General features: G+C 36.5%; 2 protein-coding genes across 6 annotated transcripts in view; one reads left to right on the top strand and one right to left on the bottom strand.

Annotated features, from left to right (window-relative positions):
• The first annotated feature begins 2,378 nt into the window (after window positions 1-2,378).
• On the top strand, window positions 2,379-7,248 carry GIMD1 (GIMAP family P-loop NTPase domain containing 1). Of its 2 annotated transcripts, none has more exons than XM_027884733.1 (3): window positions 2,379-2,742; window positions 4,300-4,589; window positions 6,737-7,248. In XM_027884733.1, the coding sequence occupies exons 2-3, from the start codon at window positions 4,329-4,331 to the stop codon at window positions 7,013-7,015; spliced, it is 540 nt and encodes a 179-aa protein (XP_027740534.1). In that variant the 5' UTR covers window positions 2,379-2,742; window positions 4,300-4,328; the 3' UTR covers window positions 7,016-7,248. The 2 variants fall into 2 exon arrangements, with proteins under 2 accessions (XP_027740534.1, XP_027740533.1); XM_027884732.1 differs by having other exon boundaries at window positions 2,383-2,742; window positions 4,300-4,721.
• A 1,339-nt stretch (window positions 7,249-8,587) lies between these two features.
• The window catches only part of AIMP1 (aminoacyl tRNA synthetase complex interacting multifunctional protein 1), a 39,052-nt gene continuing 29,580 nt past the window's right edge, over window positions 8,588-18,059 (bottom strand). For 2 of the 4 annotated variants that reach the window (XM_027884728.1, XM_027884730.1), the window contains exons 6-8: window positions 16,163-16,331; window positions 8,721-8,869; window positions 8,588-8,685 (exon numbers count right to left, since the gene is read on the bottom strand). In XM_027884728.1, the coding sequence (XP_027740529.1) occupies window positions 8,668-8,685; window positions 8,721-8,869; window positions 16,163-16,331 (336 nt within the window). In that variant the 3' untranslated portion in view covers window positions 8,588-8,667. The other 2 variants (XM_027884729.1, XM_027884731.1) reach the window with 2 other exon arrangements.

The raw sequence follows: 18,059 nt of genomic DNA, 5'->3' as shown, positions 1-18,059 counted from the left end.
TTGTTCTTTGCAAATTCATATTCTGACAGTAAGTAGATTTTAAGATCTCATATCTAAAGCCTCATAATTCTCACTGGCTCAACTTAAAAGCTAGAGAAAACAAAAGGTGTTGATTTACAAGAATCATGTAAGGAACAGTAAATAACACTTCCAGTTTCTTAACTGCTACCTTTCCATTACTGCTGTTCAAATTCATTAATTAATGTTTCTGCATTTTGTAAGTAAAGTAAAAATATTTCTTGTGATGAAAGTGAGACAAATGTTTTTAACATTTCTTATTTCAGGAGATGTTTGAAAAGTCCTATAATTATCCTGTATTTTCTAATGTTGTCGCTCATTTCTGACCTGGTATTTTATTTCAGCATAGGACTGTAGAACAAGGGGACCACAGCTGAGTTTTACAGTACCTGTGGAGCAGGCTGATACTGCCACCTTGGGGAGAACTTTTTCCACATTTGAGGAGCCTATGCAAGTGCCATATAAATCAGTTTGATCTTTTTTCCCTGTCATATCCTCCCAGGAAGACAAGTTTTTAAAATCCTCTGCCTGTGCTCTTGTAAGACCTTCCAGATGCGTTCCAACTCGGACTGTATTACACACATAAGAACACTGGAATGAAATGCCTTTTTTTTTTTTTTGTGGTGAAGTTTGTTTAGCCAAGTTTTAGGTCACATTTAAGAGGTGCCTCATTTACACTACTCCTAATTTTACAGTCATCTAACCAACATAAAACCCCAGTTCTACATCCAGCTGGGCAAGCTGCATTTTGCATACAACACTCCTCTGCTTCTGGGATTCTAGCTTTCTTGGTAGCCTAAATCCTTGTCCATGCCAGCTTAAATTATCTCCTTGGCAGGCTGCTAGCTCAGTTGAATGTGACTGCTAGGACATATACCACCTCACACGTCATGAGGGACATTGTTGTTGTAAGGTAAAACACACGCAGGTATTCTTCCCAAGAATGCCAAGGCAGTGGAAGGATTTTTAAAAGGTTTATTTCAGATGCAAGGACCACTTGCTGCACACATCGGGCCCCCAGCAGAAAAAGGCAATGCCCTGCCTTCTCCCAGGCTTTTTGTATCTTCTCTCTCTCCTCCCCCATTCTCTCTGGCCCAAGGAGGCCTTGTACATGTCTGCAAACATGCTATCTCTCTGCATACCAGGAAGATAGCTTGTTCACATCTTCTCCCTGCAACTTTCTCTGAAAGAGAAACTCCCATCTCACCCATTTGGGAAGGCATTTTACAGTCTTCCTAAGCAAAATCAAGTTCTAGCTTTCTGTCACAAATTCTTCTGAAATTGTACCTATCCTTACAATTGTGCATTAGAACAGTCCAATTAAGAGTACAGAGCTAGACTGACAATTTAACCAAAGTCAAGACTTACAGGTAAACTTAAGGAAGCATGTGGATTTTATCTCACAATATCCACAGTTTTACAAGACTGACCTACCCTTTTGCTTCGCTATTGAGTCTCTCCTCATCCAGTCTTCGAGTTTGTATTCACCAGCAAATGAAGGAACCTTGCCATACATTTCATATATAATGTGCCTTCAGACAACAAAGGCTGCGCACAGCATTGAGCTGTTAAGGTTTTTCACAGTGAAAGCTATTGGTAGTTGCCTCAGGTGCCTCCTACCTTCTGCCAAAGCATGGCTTGTGCCTGTGGCTCCACAGCAGGACACAACAGGCTTCTAGAGGAACTGAAGTCTCACTTCACTGCTGTGGCAGGCAGGAACAGCCCTGGTACTGTGGTAAACCAACACCTGCAGGCTCCTACACAGAGCTCCACTTTGGATGACAATGTCCTCAGCAGCACTGGAAAGCATATTCTTCTTTTCCTCCCACCACAGATGACCTACATACCAGATTTGTGTTCTCACTGTAATGACACATATCTTAGTACCCTTGGAGTAAACATGTGCCTCCACCCCCCCCAGGATTCACAGTCAGAGAGATGGCTTATCCTGGCGAACAGACAGGAAGGGCTCATCCACTCTTCCATTCTGTAACTAGAACCTGGTCATTAAAGCACGAATTTGTAATTATTTTCTAACCAATTACTTACCCGCTTGTGGGATATTGTCTAAAAAGCAAGTGATAGGTCCTTTCTGCACAACCTGTTTATACCTGGCAAATAGCGATGCTTGGAAGAGAAAAGTATTAGGCGATCCAGGCAACATCTAATGCACACGACTGGCAGTTGTGCAAACCTTCAGTTTTCTTCCTGACTCACAAATAATTTCTGTATCTCAATAAATTTTTTAATATTTTAATCCATCTTTGTTAGGCAGACATCTTTATGTCTGCAAGGTATTTACACTATGCTAGGAAAATACTGCAATTATTAATTCATTGCAATAATGAGAAAGTGCACACGCTCATCACATTCAGAACGTGTAATACAAAGTAATTCCACCACCTCCATTATTACTTGCACATTTAAATGCTGGTGGAACTCAAGTAACTTTTAAAAATATCATCGTACAATCACTAAAGTAACTGCAGAAATGGTATCTGCAGCTCAGCTGCAAAAATTCAACAGTGCCAACTACTGATCAAATATATCCAATTGAATGGGTATTTATCAGTAATAGATTAACCAGATTCATGTGTACGTAACAGTCTCGGCGTGGTACGTTGCTGCTGTTAGTTTCAAAGTTCACATATGAACTTCTTTTTACACTGCACATGAGGTTTATGAATGAAGTCTGCTCGCAAGAGGAATTTAAGTGAAAACAAGGTAAGTGACACGATATGAAATTAATTTAAGTATTTAAGGGTAGGTTGCTTACAGGACAAAAGGACAAATCTTTGATTGTGATTTTAAAAAGGATTGCACAAATACATGTCCACCATGTCATGATATTACGCTACAGAACAAGTAGACAATGCACATCTAAACTGATGAATAACTGAAGACAACCATTTCATATGGTGTCTTTTTTAAAAGGAAATTGATCATTGAAAAATCCACAAAAATTGCACTGTGAATTCAGTAAGGAAGATTATCATGTACAGTATTCAATGTTGCCTGTAACAAAATTAGCATATTAATAGCTCTTGCATGTTTAGCATTGTACTGAAGTTATTTCAAAAGTTTGATTTAGGCATGGCTTTAATTTGAGGGAGAAGGCTTAAACTGCACAGCAAGAATCTAAATATATTAATCACAGGAAATCCCAGTCCAAAATTATCCATGATTTCTCTATAAATACCTAAACATAGAATCTTAATAAAAAAATTATTTCTGAAGTTTGGATGTCACCGACAACTTAAAACGAACTACCAAGTGCCACTATGGTTTTACCTTCTGAAACGTGTCTGAATTTATTTAAATAGCCAATACTCCTGTTAGTCCATAAACACCAAAACACCTTCAGATACTGGATTACAGAAAAGTACAAAGAGAATGAGAGGTCTTATTTATGAACAGTTAGAGTAACTGGAAATTATACCTACCTAACTCTTCATTCACCAGTCTATGCTTTTATTTTCCATTGTGTTATTAGGTCTGTATAGGATACATTTTAAAAATCTCATTTTCATATGGGATCAGAAGCTATAGCATGGGCTATTTCTGCTCTCTTTTTTTTTTTTTATTGACATTTATTACAATTATCTGCATTAGAAAGCCCTTTCCGACTAGTCTATTTTAACTTCAGTGGTAGCTGATGAAAGACATATTCAAAGCTGTTCTCCACTTTGAAGTGCTCCTTTAAAATCTACTTCTCCCTCATTATCTATTTTTTTCCCTGCAAGAAGTAAATATTGACATCCTGAAATGTGGTCACTTAATAACAGCAGCACCTATTTGTTACTATTCTCTTCTTCCTCCCCTAGTTTTCCTCCACTTCCTAGTCTATTACTCTCCCTGCACGACAACATGTTTTCCACAGTTGTTTCCCAATTCCTCCCTTGTCTGTTGCCTCTTCTTAGCTCTGTCTGCTTTGCTTGTTCCTAAATCTCTTTTCACATCAGATTCTTTCCCAGCTCTTCAGTTTCTGCCAGCGTAGGAGTGAAGCCTTTTAGGTTGCTTTTCTACCTGTGACACCTTTCACAGAGTCTTGTTATTTTTTAGCAGCAGACTGGGAAGGACAGCGAAGATTCATCCTTGGATCAGACAGAGGTGTATGTCTTGTACTAAATGTTATTCTACACCACAATCTTGAAAACATTTCAGGCAGAGAAGAACACTCAAAAGACAATGAATGAATTTTGAAATTTTTATGGGTTTTGTTTGGTTTGGGTTTGTTTTTTTTTTAAGTTATCTGAAACACCTTATTTGTACTTCACTTAGTGACAGGTTTGTGGATAAAAGCATAGACAATGGCAGACACCAATGAGATGACAATCAACCTTGTTGTTCTTGGAAAAACTCAGACTGGCAAGAGTGCTGCTGGGAACAGCCTGCTGGGCAGCTCAGACTTTGAGAGCCGTGGCTCCCCAAGCTCTGTGACTACATGCTGTAGCCTCGGACGCAGCTGCTGGATTTCGGGGATAATGCGCAGAAATGGCTGTGAGCTGGCTCTCCGTGTCCGAGTACTTGACACTCCAGGCTACCCTCACAGTGCTCTGAGCAAGGAGCAGGTGAGAGACATGGTGGGATCAGCCCTGGCACAGCACTTCGGGGAGGAAGGCCTGCACCTGGCTCTCTTGGTCCTGCGGGCTGACTTGCCTCTGTGTCCGGATGAAAGTGACGATGCAGTTCAGTTCATCCAGGTAACAAGAAAACAAATAGAAGCCTCTGCCCTAATGGCAACTCTTTTATCTTCAGGTGACAATAGCCATGGAAGAGTTGACTGCAAAAATAAAAAAAAAAAGTGCAGATCAAAAATGAAAGATTTCACAGTGCAGCAGTTGAAACACACCATTCCCAACTCCAACACCGTAGCTACATTTACTGCAATTAACCTGAGAAAGGAGAGGCAGGAACTGCTCTCTTTTGTAAGTGGGCTTGGCACAAAGGAATTTAGGAACCAAATTTACCTATCGAAGTAAGCTGTTCTCTCAGAATTACAGTTCATGCTTTATCATGATGGATCTAGCTTGCTCAAGAGAACTGTTGTTTAAAGCAAGTAAAAGTCAGTTACTGCACTCTCCAGAGCACTAAAGCAGAGAGCAAAGGGTCAAAAATCACACAGAAAATCTGACCTGGGACAAGGATGATCAGCTTAGTCCTGCACTGTTACTACTGCTGTATCTATTAAAGAGAAAATAACTAGGGAGTTACCATAAATTTACTCAGGCTAAAGAACATTAATAGCATAACTGACTTGAAACAAATATTTTGAAGCTCCTGGGGAATTTTTTTATTTTAAGTAGTTAAGGTATGAAGGGAGACACAATGAAAACGAAAGTCTTCCTTTTCACTTGGAGATTTCTCATTGCCATGCATCCACATCTTTGAAGAGAAAAAATAAGGTAAGCAGATATTAATTTCCCTATCTGATCAGATGAACCAGGTTAGTATGACTTACTAAGAAACAAAGGGTTTCAGTTATTGCCAGTCTGCACGTTACACCTTGCATCTGTCTTACACTGAAATGAATTTTCTAAAAATCCATGACCGGAAGGGACTTCTCAGTCCATCAAGCCTTTTTCTGCTGCAACTGATATTATCTAAATATACAATACATACATAGACAAAAATACCCTAGTAAGTAAATATAGAGATGAAAATATGGCTTTCAAAATGTGTTTGATTTGCTCTCCTCTCTAATGGTAGGCTACTCACTTTTTCAGTAGTTTGACAGTTAGTTGTAATTTCAGCATGTTTATTCTTCTTTCTACTAGGCCTTCTTTAGGCACTGGAAATAAGTGCATGTTGCTGGGTCACGTCAAGCTTCTCATCCACCAAAAAAAACCCCACATCCTCCTCAGGGCCGTTCTCAATCCATTCATCACCCAGCCTGTGTTTTTGCTTGGGATTACCCTGTACCATGTGCAGGACCCCACACTTGGCCTTGTTGAACTTTATGAGGTTTCCTTGTTGGTGAAAATAATGGCCAGCATAACAATGCCCTCATCTCATTGGCTCCTCTCTCACTTGGAAAAGGAAGTTACCATTAATGCATTCCAGGAACCTGGAATTTAAAGCCCAATCTCTTACTCATATTAAAATTTTCTGTACTCACTGAAAGAAAAGCAGCTTGTTCTCTCCATTCGCCTCCATCAGATAAACTATAGAAATTGAAAATAAACTCTCTTGCCCATTATTAAGGTTGATGCACTTCATTGGTGTTTTTCCTGAATTGCTGGGTCACAGCTGGAACTGCAGTCGGTGTTACATAGAAATTCATCATTTATTTTTTCAACAAAAGGTGATTTGGTGATTTTTTAAACAATTTTAGAAGAGCTGTAAAACTTGTAGAAATACAGCTATATGGCAACTACTAATTTAAAACTAATGTGCGACATAGATAAACAACCATTTTTCCTTATTTACATGAACATTTTTTAACTGGAAAAATTCTATTAACATGTGTAGTTAGAGAAGAGAGAACTGCTAGTACTGCATGGCCAAGCATTTCCATAGAAAGTGAATGTCAAAGGAACGGTGAAAAAAACCCAGATATTTCAGCAACTCAGATAGCACGAACTGGATTACTGCCAGGAAAAAAAAAACAAAAACCAAAAATCATGTAACTAGTCTGTTAATGTACCAAATATATGAAATAGGAGTGGGGAAAAGGAACAAGAAGAGATAACTATTTAAGATTTGTTTCTCATTACAGAAACTTCTGGGTCCCACATGGAAGGATTTCACTGCAGTTTTACTTACTCATGCAGACAAGGCAGAAGAAGCTGGATGCAGTGAAGAAACATACTTGCACAGTGCCTCAAGTTCCCTGTTGTCACTTTTGAGCTCCGTACAGCATAAATACATTTTCCTAGACAACCAGAGGAGCATAATTAAAGAGGAAAGAACCACTGTCCTAAGAAAGCTCTTGAATTTTGTAAGACAAAATAATTATCAAGTGCTTTCACTTAAAACACAGCAAGGAATAAAATAAGCTTTCAGGTGCTCATTTGTCTATTTTCTATGGCAGGTAACATTTAATAGAAATAAAAAAGTAGAAGCCATCAGTTGGAAAACTCAACATTCACTCCAAATACCTTTGAACACACAATTAGAAATACCTCTTTAGATTACCAAACCACTTGCCTTTCATATAGTACCTGAGACTACTGCATCCAGAATCCTAGCTTCAACCACAAAATTAGAACAAGTTAGTGCTCTAAAATCACACCCAGTTTTTGAACTTCAAGGATTTTGTTTCATAAGACATTACTGGATATGTAGTTTACAAGGCAGATAAAATGGCTTCCATGTGCTTAATGCTATTCAGCACATTTAAAAGAACTAATTACTATTGCTTAATCCCAGATGCATGAAAAACAGTTTACAGGCACATACAAAACTCATTTGAAAAGAAAATCTGTTCATCTCCTCTTTTACACATGTTTCTTTTAATTTTATATCATTGTCATTTTGTTTTCTCTCCATTCATTGGATGAAGTTCAAAGCCTGAAAAATTTAGAGAGGTTAATATTTTTTTGTTTCAGTAGTTAAAACAGCACTTACTGTTTCAATGGTTAGACAGTAACCATTAGCTTAAATATTATATACCAAAATATCTGAAGTATCTCTAAATAGCTACTTAAAAGGGTTATTTTAAACTGATCCAAAATGTTTATTTTCATATTTTTAGAAGTCAGAAATCAAAAGAAGTAATTTGAGGCTATTACCCTAGCAACATGACTATTTGTACAACATCACTATGGAATAATTCTAATTGTAAAAACTGAAGAAGCTCTTTCTGTTAAAACCAAAGCATCTTTTGTATAAAGTATCATTGCATAAAAACCACATTAAAACAAAACAAAAAAATCAACTAATTTTATACCTGTTTGAGCACTGGAAATGGATTAATTTTTTTTTTTTTAGTATTGGACTAGTTCCAGCTATCTATCTGTTATTCATTATTTCTTAGTTCTACCTGTCATTTGGGATGAAATACCTAGGTGGACTAGATAAGAAACAATTTTAGCAAAGTGGCAGTTCTGATCTTAATGGAATTGTAACGCCTTAGTTGTGGGACATGAAAGTACGTCCACTGATACATCTTAGGGCATGAAGCACCATCGTTTAATCCTCCTGTTACAACTGTTGGCAGACTACAGACATAACACAGGCAAGAACAAAGGTGCAAAGGCTTATAATGTATATAAAAGCTGCTTGGAAGAAAAGAGGAAAATCTATTATAAGGTGACTAGAAGAATAAGGACAACTGTGGTCTTCACTAACCTACTGCTAGCACCGCAATTAGCACACAAGGAATACAGCAGAAATTTTTCCTTAATGAGATGCCCTTGCTCCATAGATCCTCTGCACCTTTAAGGTGTCCAGAAAATATACTTGTCCATCTGTAGCCCTTCCACAAACAAGCCTTGGCAATTAAGTTATGAGCGCTGTTGACAACACATAACCTCAAGGAGAGTAAGCATGGTAAGTAAGTCAATGGTCGAAATATTGGGGGAATAACACACTCTAGATCTCTCAAAAAGGAGTCAAAAAGAGTCTCAGTCATGCACTTCATGTTTTTTATTGTGCTTGCATCACTTTCCATTTCAACATCTCAAAAATTTTCTTAAAACCATTTATTTATTTAATTCCACTGTTCGCCATGGTCTCTGCCCTTATTTAATTCCACTGTTTGCCATGGTCTCTGCCCTGCAGACTCCTTTCCCTTTCACTTCAAACGGAACTCCTTTGTATGTAGCAACACACTGGTCATTGGTATGAAGATCAGGTTGGATTTGCTCCCAAATCTTCTTCTTGGGATTAAGCTCCTTATCAGGATCTCCTGTTTAAAAACAAAGAATAACCTAATAGCACACAACTCAGAGTAAGAGCTCTATGTTCGTACACATCTGTGACAGCTCACATAACATCAGTGTACGCACTTTTAAGGGGCGGGGGGGGATATTACTTTTGATTCTCAAAATGAAAACTTCCATTGGAATCAGGAATTGTCTAGAAAATGTCTCCAGAACTTTCTCAAAATGTTGATCTTTCAGGGGAAAAAAGGTTATAACAGACCACAAACACTATCAAAAGGACGAAATTAAGCCATTGTTAGTTGTTAGTTTTCCATATTTACTACAGACCAAAATAATTCCTAAGAATTAAGTAGATGAGGACCACAGAAACACACTACTCACCAAGATACAGGTTTGTCAGCATCTTAAGTTTAGGAAACAATGACTTTTTTTTAATAAGCAATTAGGTGAATTTAGTAGATGCCCTTACAGTGGAGAAGACAAGAACTTAGACAAGAATAGTCCTGGGGTAGAATAGCAACTTATAATTTTAGCCCCAAGTTTCAATACTGTTCTGATACTTTTTGTACTATTTGATGACACATTCTGGTTCCTAAAATAAACAAAGCAGTAGAAGTTAGCTAGGGTTTCAGGAATTATGCCCTCAGTCTCTATAAGCCTCAGTTTCCTGCTTTCATGCATATACCATGATAAGCGACCTATGCCCTAGAGGTATTGACAGTCTAACAACATTAGCAAACCTGACTATTGAAGGATCTGTAATGACCACAAAATGCAGGTTTCTTCTATTAATGTTTGGAAATACTGTCAACAAATTGGACAGCATAGTGACGCATTAAATATTTTTCCTATTTTTAATATGCATGAAATGCAAAGTGTAGAAATGAAACAACTAAGCTACGTAACCTTTCTTGTTGCAGATACTGAATAAATTGCCATCTGCTGACATAATTTAGATAAAGCAAGACAGCCAATTCACTGTGCTATTATTTTCTGTTCAAAGGTCAAGTACACTTAATATCTTAATTCTAATACAACAGAGAGTCTATTAAAGAAAAGTATTTCATTAAAAAGGTTATTTAATTATAACGCTGTTGGGTGCTTTTGACTTGTGTATCACACGGGCAAGACAAATAACAAACCCTACAGAACTGTTTAAATATAATTACAGCACATTTAAATGCTGAAAGGGATCCCATGCTATTTCATTGTTGTTACACTATATATTTTTACTTGCTTGGAGTGGCATATTGGCACCATTCTGCCTAAACTATAAAAACAAAAAGTTTTGGAACAAGCAAGAATCAAAAACCAAATCCCGGTCATCATATCCTCTCTGAGATCCTCTCAGAGGAAGAGGTCTCCAAGTGAGCAGCACATCAAGTACTCTCACATTCCACTATGCAGTGCTCCCAAAGGTTCAGGAAGAAAAGCTGCAAGACTACAGAGATTTTAACATACCTGTTTCTAGTAGTTGGTTGAAATTCATTATTGCTTGGTGTATTCCTGACTGACTGGCCAGCAAATGGTTAAGTGAACTACTCTCACTCCAGCCTGCCTTATGCCTTATTGGCATTCTCTTTTAAATGTTTTTAAAGGCTCAGTCTCTTCACACACTTGCAAAATGCTTGCAACTCTGTGTTATTTCTTCCTGTAGCTTGGTCTAACTTCTGTAGTTTCTGTATCTGCAACTTTGCAAGAGAAGCAGACCAGGCCAGATTTTTCTGTGAAGTAAGCTAGCATTACCAGAGCAGCATTCAATAATGCAGTCAAGTTATTTCACTACCAGAGAGTAATTAGTATTTCAAAGAAAAATCAGTAATAACATTAACAATTATCTCTATAGAACATTTATAATTAATATTAAAACTGAAGAAATTGAAATAAATCAATTAAATAATGACATCATTAAATAAAAATTATGAAACGCTTAGAATTAATTGCGCATTTTCACAAAAATCCTGCTCGATGCTCAAGTTCATGAACAAAGCAAATGTGGTTTTAGACCAAAGTGAATGCATACAAACTAATAAAATCATTAAACAGAATGCTAAGTAATCCATTGTGCATTTTCTTTGCCCTCTTCAAATATAAAAAAAACCACATGGGGTTTTTTTCATTAAGAAAACCCCCTGACTTTTATTATAAAAAACACGCTTTGGATATTAATAAATTTCTTTGGAATCCTGCATCAAGCTCCCTTGGGATCTGTGGTGAGCTCATATTAGATTAGCAAAGGCACCAATTTTAAATACTACCAGAGCTTTAGGCTGTGCATTTTCCTATGCCTTCTCCTGACTGCATTCCCTGTTCCCAGAAAATATTCTTTAGAAGGGTTTCTATAAATAAAATAAATTGAAGCTTTTAATAGTTTTATGAGCTTCCCACGCTGTTTACATAAAAAAGGCCAAATAGGAGGTCGCAAATTTTATTAAATATGTCATTCAGTCTAGCAGTTTCAATATTACAAATCAAACTCTCATAATAAGCAAGAAACCTCTACACTTCGTAACAGCTCAAAAACTACTGAAGGAATGTATCTCAGCACAAGAAGGGGCAAAAGGACGCAGTGATGTGTGACTTTATGAAAAGTTAATGCCACTTACCCCACAGTGGATTATAACTATGAAAGTCATAGAAAGCGTCCATGCACCCAAGCTTTGATTGAAGAAATCTGCTAACTACAGGCTAACCATCACACTACGGTTTTACCCCTTTTTTCTTTTTTAAAGAGATAGTAACTAAATTGCCAGTGATTCTTAGACAAGAAGGGTAATTTAATTATATAACATAAATAACAGATTTTTGGTTCCTGTGACAAAGCATCAATTATACTGTAATCAGAAAAAAGATTTCACAGTTAGCTTTGAAACAAGTATTATTGCTATCTTATGGCAATTACTGAATAGAAGGTTATACTATCTATGGACATCTAATGGAATAATTTTTCTATGGTTTAAAATCAGACCTTTTCTGCTAAATTTGAATAAAAATTTGAGAAAGTTCTTAGTACAAAAAAAACCCCAACAGATCTTGAAGATTCATGCACTAGAGCATGAAACAATGTTAAAATTCCACCGAGGGCAAAGACATCAAATAAACAAACGAAAAAGAACACTCCTCCAGGCAACAGCATTCCTTATCAAATCACTCCTCTATAACACTCACGATGGTTCTAGAAAAACCCTCCAGTTGCTGCAGAAAAGTTAAATCAGTTTGAAACAAGATACCATTTGTTTACTTTGACTAAAATGGCCAAAGAAAATTAGTCTGTATCTCATGAATATTTTGTATGGTGGAGAGAGAAGGTTTAAAAATAACTGGATTCCAAGCTGCTTGATAGACAGCTGTGTGTGTTTTAGAGTTGCTGTAATTGTTGCTTCTGGTGCTTCTGTTGCTTCATAGGCTTTCATACTTCGAATTAAAATTAGACCCAGCTGTTCTACTTTAAGTTCAAGTACTCAAACTGAATCTTTATGCTTTAAAATTACTCTTCTAAAAAATTTGGTTGTTATGGTTGGAAAAATGGTTAGAATTAAGCAGTGAAGTTAAATGACATCTGACATAGTAAGGACTAGTAAGGAATCTATCCTCCTCATAACACTATCAGTGAAGTGCCAGATGGTCCTTGAGAGCAGCTAAGAAGGGAGATTTTAGCACAGAAAAGGTGAGTAGAAGATACAGACATAGAACCCCATCAAAAATTTAGATACCGTTTTCCAGTCTCTTAACAAGCTTCTTCACCTCAGCAATAAAAGAAAAAACCCAAATAAGAAATTAAAAATTCTAAAGCAAACAAAAACTGTATCAAAGAACGGTGTTAACAACAGTAACATGCAATACACAAGTAAAAAACAAATAAAGTTTCACAGAAGCAGATGTCAGTGTGATTTTTTAAGTCTCCATCCACCAGTGCTTTTTTTCCCCTTGCATTTTCCAACTCACTTCAATAAAATCCCAAGTCTTAAAATTCTTTGAAGTTAAGTTTTATGTAAGTAGGAGACAGATTACTCCACTTCGTACTACTAAGCATTAGGTATATTTTCAAAGTCAGTTATTAGTCTTAATCTCACACCTATAACTTTTTCTGAGCAGCTCTTTACAAAACATTAGGAAACAGCTGTCACATTTCAGACTAACATCTATAGCCCTAAATATATACATTTTGCAAAGGTGTTGTAAAAGACTACATTTGCCACTTGTCACAGCTCCATATCTTTGGCTCCCTGTCAGAAGGGAACTGATATAAAGCATACAAAACCTTGGTGTCACTGACTGCAGGTCATAACTTCAGAACTAGTACAATTTATACACAACCTTTAGCTTATTCTATGCCTTTTAAAGATCAAAATGTCAACACAATGTCTGTACACCTCAACACATGGGAATAATTTAGGAGAAATGTTTCTATAACTGATTTGCTCTGGGAAAAGCTTTTTGCCACTGTAAAAAACAAAACAAAACAAAAAAAACACAACCCAAAACAACTGGAGCCAAACAGGTCAATTACCTTGATAAAATTTACCTCGCTACTCCTGTGCAAGAACAGACATGCTGGTGAACTCACATACTAGCACAGAGTGCAAAACAGCACTGCTACCTGCTCTCACATTACTTTCAAATGCCAGGTATACAAAGCTACTTGAGATACAAGTTTGGAGTAAGGCTACATCTTAGACAAAAGCAAACAAAAGACCCTCCACCCCTCAAAAACGCCACATGCCCAGGTTAACTCGTGTATCATTTTGCAGGGCTTATGCTTTACAAAAGTTTACTCTACAATTTGATGCTCTCTCTTGCACATCCATTTCCATAGCAGCAGAAAGCACAATGAGTGTTATCCCTGCACGTAAAAAAGGTCACACATTCAACATTTAATCTATCTTTACTAAAGATATATAACTACTAAAAGTTATGAGTATTCCTACAATTTAGTCAATGCAACTGCTAAAGGCTTTAAGATCTCAGTACAGCTTAGCCGTTCTGCATCTCAGCTAGTAAGCTCAGTATATTTTTAATACAAGAAACTGAAACTGGAAAAAAAAAAAAAAAGCTGCCAGACTGATTTCCTTCTTAAATACAGTATTATTTAAATATTTTTAATTGGAGCATTACATCACACCAAGCTAAGGTATGCTTCTGTTTCACAGACACCTTAGGTAGAGCATTGCTTCCTTTATCATACTCCAACCAAAACACAATTTTTAGAGTATCACAGTTTCACTCACAAGAAGCTTAAAAATATCTATATACATGTATATTTATGAAAGGTATCTCATGCAGATATTTCACAGATTTCACAGAACATTCTGAGTTGGAAGGGACCCATAATGATCGAGTCCAACTCAAGTGAATGGCCCATATGGGGATCAAACCCACAGCCTTGGCGTTATTAGCACCATGCTCTGAACAACTGAGCTATTCTCAGGGACAGCGTTTAACCACAGAGCATGCCAAGAGGTTCATAAATAAAAACATTGTTGTACAGCTAGAAATTGTCAGAGGTGCAATAGCTTTAAAATGTTAATATGGTTCTAGGTATAAAATAGAAAGCTACACCATTTCTCACACGTGAAAGCCAACTTTTGAGCAACAAATTCATCTTGAAGATAAATACTTGGTTGATAAATGCACAGACAGACAACTCCACCTAGTATGGGAAATACTGGGAATTAGACCACTTTTTTAAGTTAAAGTGATGCAGTTATCCTGACCAGAAGAGCACTATTCATCAAGACTTCTGTGATCCACATAACAGTTGACCTGAGTAGATCTGAGCCACTTGTATATCCTCACCTTTAGGGAACAGAGAAGCACCAAGTTCTCACATGAACTTCATTTCTGTTTGACAGTCGCAATAGGTAAGAAAATTCAACAAGAGCTCAAATGACCAAAAGGGGGGAAACTCTCCTCATGGACAGAGAGTGCACAGCTTGCTATATGTGCATTCATAGAATCATAGAATCAACTAGGTTGTAAAAGACCTCCAAGATCATCAAGTCCAACCTTGACCAACACTGCCATGGTTACCAGACCATGGCACGCAGTGCCACATCCAGTCTCATCTTAAAAACCTCCAGGGACAGTGAATCCACCACCTCCTTGGGCAGCCCATTCCAATGTCTGTATACTCTCTCTTTAAAAAATTTATTCCTAATATCCAACCTACACTTCTCCTGGTAGAGCTTAAGCCCATGCTCTCTTGTCCTACTGCTGATTGCCTGGGAGAAGAGACCAATGCCCACCTGGGTACAACCTCCTTTCAAGTAGAAAGGAGGTTGTATCTGTGCAATATAAGATTATTTATATGACTCCCTCTTTTCAGACTCAGCTCAAATAAACAGCACTTTAAGTGATACTTTACAGAGTCTGAGTGCCCTTCTTACTGGAATCCTAATAAACCAGCACCTCTTGATGAAAACACCTATAACCATTATAAAAATAGTAACTCTGCTAACAATACAGCAATGAGAGGCTGATCTGCCAGCCTCCCTTTTAGACTGTGATAATAATGAACTGGCATTCATTGGCTAGGAGGAAGCATTCACCAATATGCTACACCTATGATGCTTGTGTTCCCAAAACACAGTCAGAAATTAATTATTTCCTATTCGAGAGGGGGGTGGAAGAAGTGGGAAAAAGTATGAAATCATCTTTTGAGAAAGTTTAAATTTGCATAAGTTCTCATTCATAGTCTGAAAATAAATGGATTTCTTGGTTTAATTAAGTGGGAAGAAGCCCAATGTCTGTCTTTCGGGACCTAAAAAGACACTTCCTCCCAGACAAACTAACAAACCTTGGTGTTTTGAATATTATAGGCTCCTCTCATAAACAGATTTCCACCCCCTCTACACCTATCCTCTCTTATTCCTTCTTCCTCAAAAAAAAAAAAAAAAGCTACCTAAAGTTCTGACACTTTCCTTATAGAGAGAAGCGGGAATGAAAAACTTATGACTTCAACACTTGCCCTGAGACACAGGGAAAGATGCTTTATATTTGCTTATTGTAACTTGCAAAGTGCAAATACATTTATCCCCACATTTCAAAAGCTGAAATAGTTCCTGAGACTTAAGGGAACTGGGTACTTTAAAGTTTTACACAACTTTTTCAAGTTACAATTTTTTGACAGACGATTATGTATTTTCAATTCTTATTCACACACTATTAGCACACTAAGAATCAAAAGATATTAACGTAACTAATTCAAAAAAATTCAACAACAAACGCAACCAGCTTTAAAAAGCTGGTTTGTGTGCTTCAACTATGAAGTCACCTTGGCATACATGGTTTCACCATTTTCCTGAATACCTACTTACCAGGAAAACCTTCAAAAGTGATTCTGTCCCCAGGTACTGCTCCAGGTGGGGGTGCTAGAATTTCCACCTTTTCTGGGGAGCTGGCACACATCACCATTGCTTGAGATACTACTCCTCTCATTTTTGCAGGCTTCAAGTTACAGAGTAGTATTGCCATCCGATTCTGCATCTTGGGGGAGGAAAATAGAAGGGTATGAGTACCTAAGATGCCACATGCTTTTGGGGACTCCCATTATTTCATTATAACAAAAGAATTACAATGAAGAGATTTTAACATAACATGAGAAAAGCATGAGAAAAGCATGTACCAATAGTTTCATAATTTTAATGCCTGGACACCAGTAACAAATAACACTTAAACCACCTAAGAGCTGGCCAGTGAATAATGGAGTAAATCTGAAATGTAGCATACTTTTCATATAAATATGAAATATGCAATTCAGAAATCCAAAAATCAGGTGAAGCATTTCACGTGCATTCCATATTTAGTCACTCTAGACCTCCATTTCAGTCTGCTTTCAATATAGAATATTAATCAAACAATTTCTATTTAATAGAAACAAAAGAAGAAAATCACTCTACAAATTAGGTTAGTTCACGGGTAAAAATTTCAAATTGTCTATTGGAAGTGTCTAGTTATTTTACTAATGAGCTCACTTACATCTTAAATTTTATCTTATTTAATCCAAAAGCTTTGAAATTTTTTTAACCACTGAAAATGGTTGTATATACTGTACATTGCAATTTGTTAGAGTAAGCCTGTAAAAATAGGTTTCTCCCTTCGTTGTTTTATTTTAATAAAAATTATAATAGTAAATGAGAGAAATTATACTTTGCCACACTTTAAACTGCAAAAGAAACCACTCTTTCAAGCTCACTAAAAATGAAACCCTGAACTTTCTTAAGAGATAAAGTAAGGATGTATTAACTCCCATGCTGCTAATGCACATTATTTTTACTATTTCATATTTCTAGATTTTGGTCTTTGTGCATTACAATACAAACTTGGAACAAAAACTGCAGGATTAATAATTAATAAAATTCATGCAGTATTTAAAATGTTTGATCATATATTTTCCAAGTAGAACACTTAAAAAAGCAAAAATATAGGTAACCAAAACAAAGCAGTTATAAGGAAAAGTTGATCTTGCATAAGTTCCAAGGCAGCCCACTGACTGAAAATATTTTAGAGTTATTGCTATGGATATAAATAGCCCAAAACAAGAAATAGCTGTAACATGTCAGTGACTTAAATGCCAATTGTAGCATTATTTAGCACTAAATAACAATCAGTGAATGGATATATATATAATAAAAGAAGGAAGAGTTCTGCATTTGGTATTCAATTTTTGTTTTGATTAACTGGAAAAAATTCTGGACTTCAGAACATTGCTTTTTTTTTACAGATTATACAATTGACAAAATCAGACCGCATTAATGCAGAAATGGACAAAATCATCTTTATCAAATTAACAGAAAAAAACCCTAGCATCCCATCATTCCTTTCCCTCCTATCATAATGGCCCAAATGTTTATATATAATGCATGAACTTTCGGTATTAAAAGATTCCTATTCTAAAATAAAAAAGTATTTATGGACATTTCAAACACTCATTATTCCATCACTTTTACTTGGAAGTATCTTCAAATGCTTTTGAAAAATTACTCTAATACCAAGATATATGCACTGATTTCACAAATAAATGGGAAGAAAACCCACAAGGTAAAATAACTATTTTGATAAAACAAAAAGAAAAATCTACACCAAGATGTTCATCCAAAAGTAGAATACTAATTTTGAACTTGTTTTTCTTTTCCTTTTTATTATAAATGACTCAGTTTTTAAAATTTCTTCAGATACGTGACAATACCCGAAGCAGAGAAGCAAAAAAATAAC

This window comes from Empidonax traillii, unplaced genomic scaffold (assembly GCF_003031625.1).
Source record: "Empidonax traillii isolate 1590-97213 ecotype Southwest subspecies unplaced genomic scaffold, ASM303162v1 scaffold154:size1206225, whole genome shotgun sequence".
Lineage (NCBI taxonomy): Eukaryota > Metazoa > Chordata > Aves > Passeriformes > Tyrannidae > Empidonax > Empidonax traillii.
Note: the sequence above shows the minus strand (reverse complement) of the source record. Positions and strands in the feature narration are given on the sequence as shown.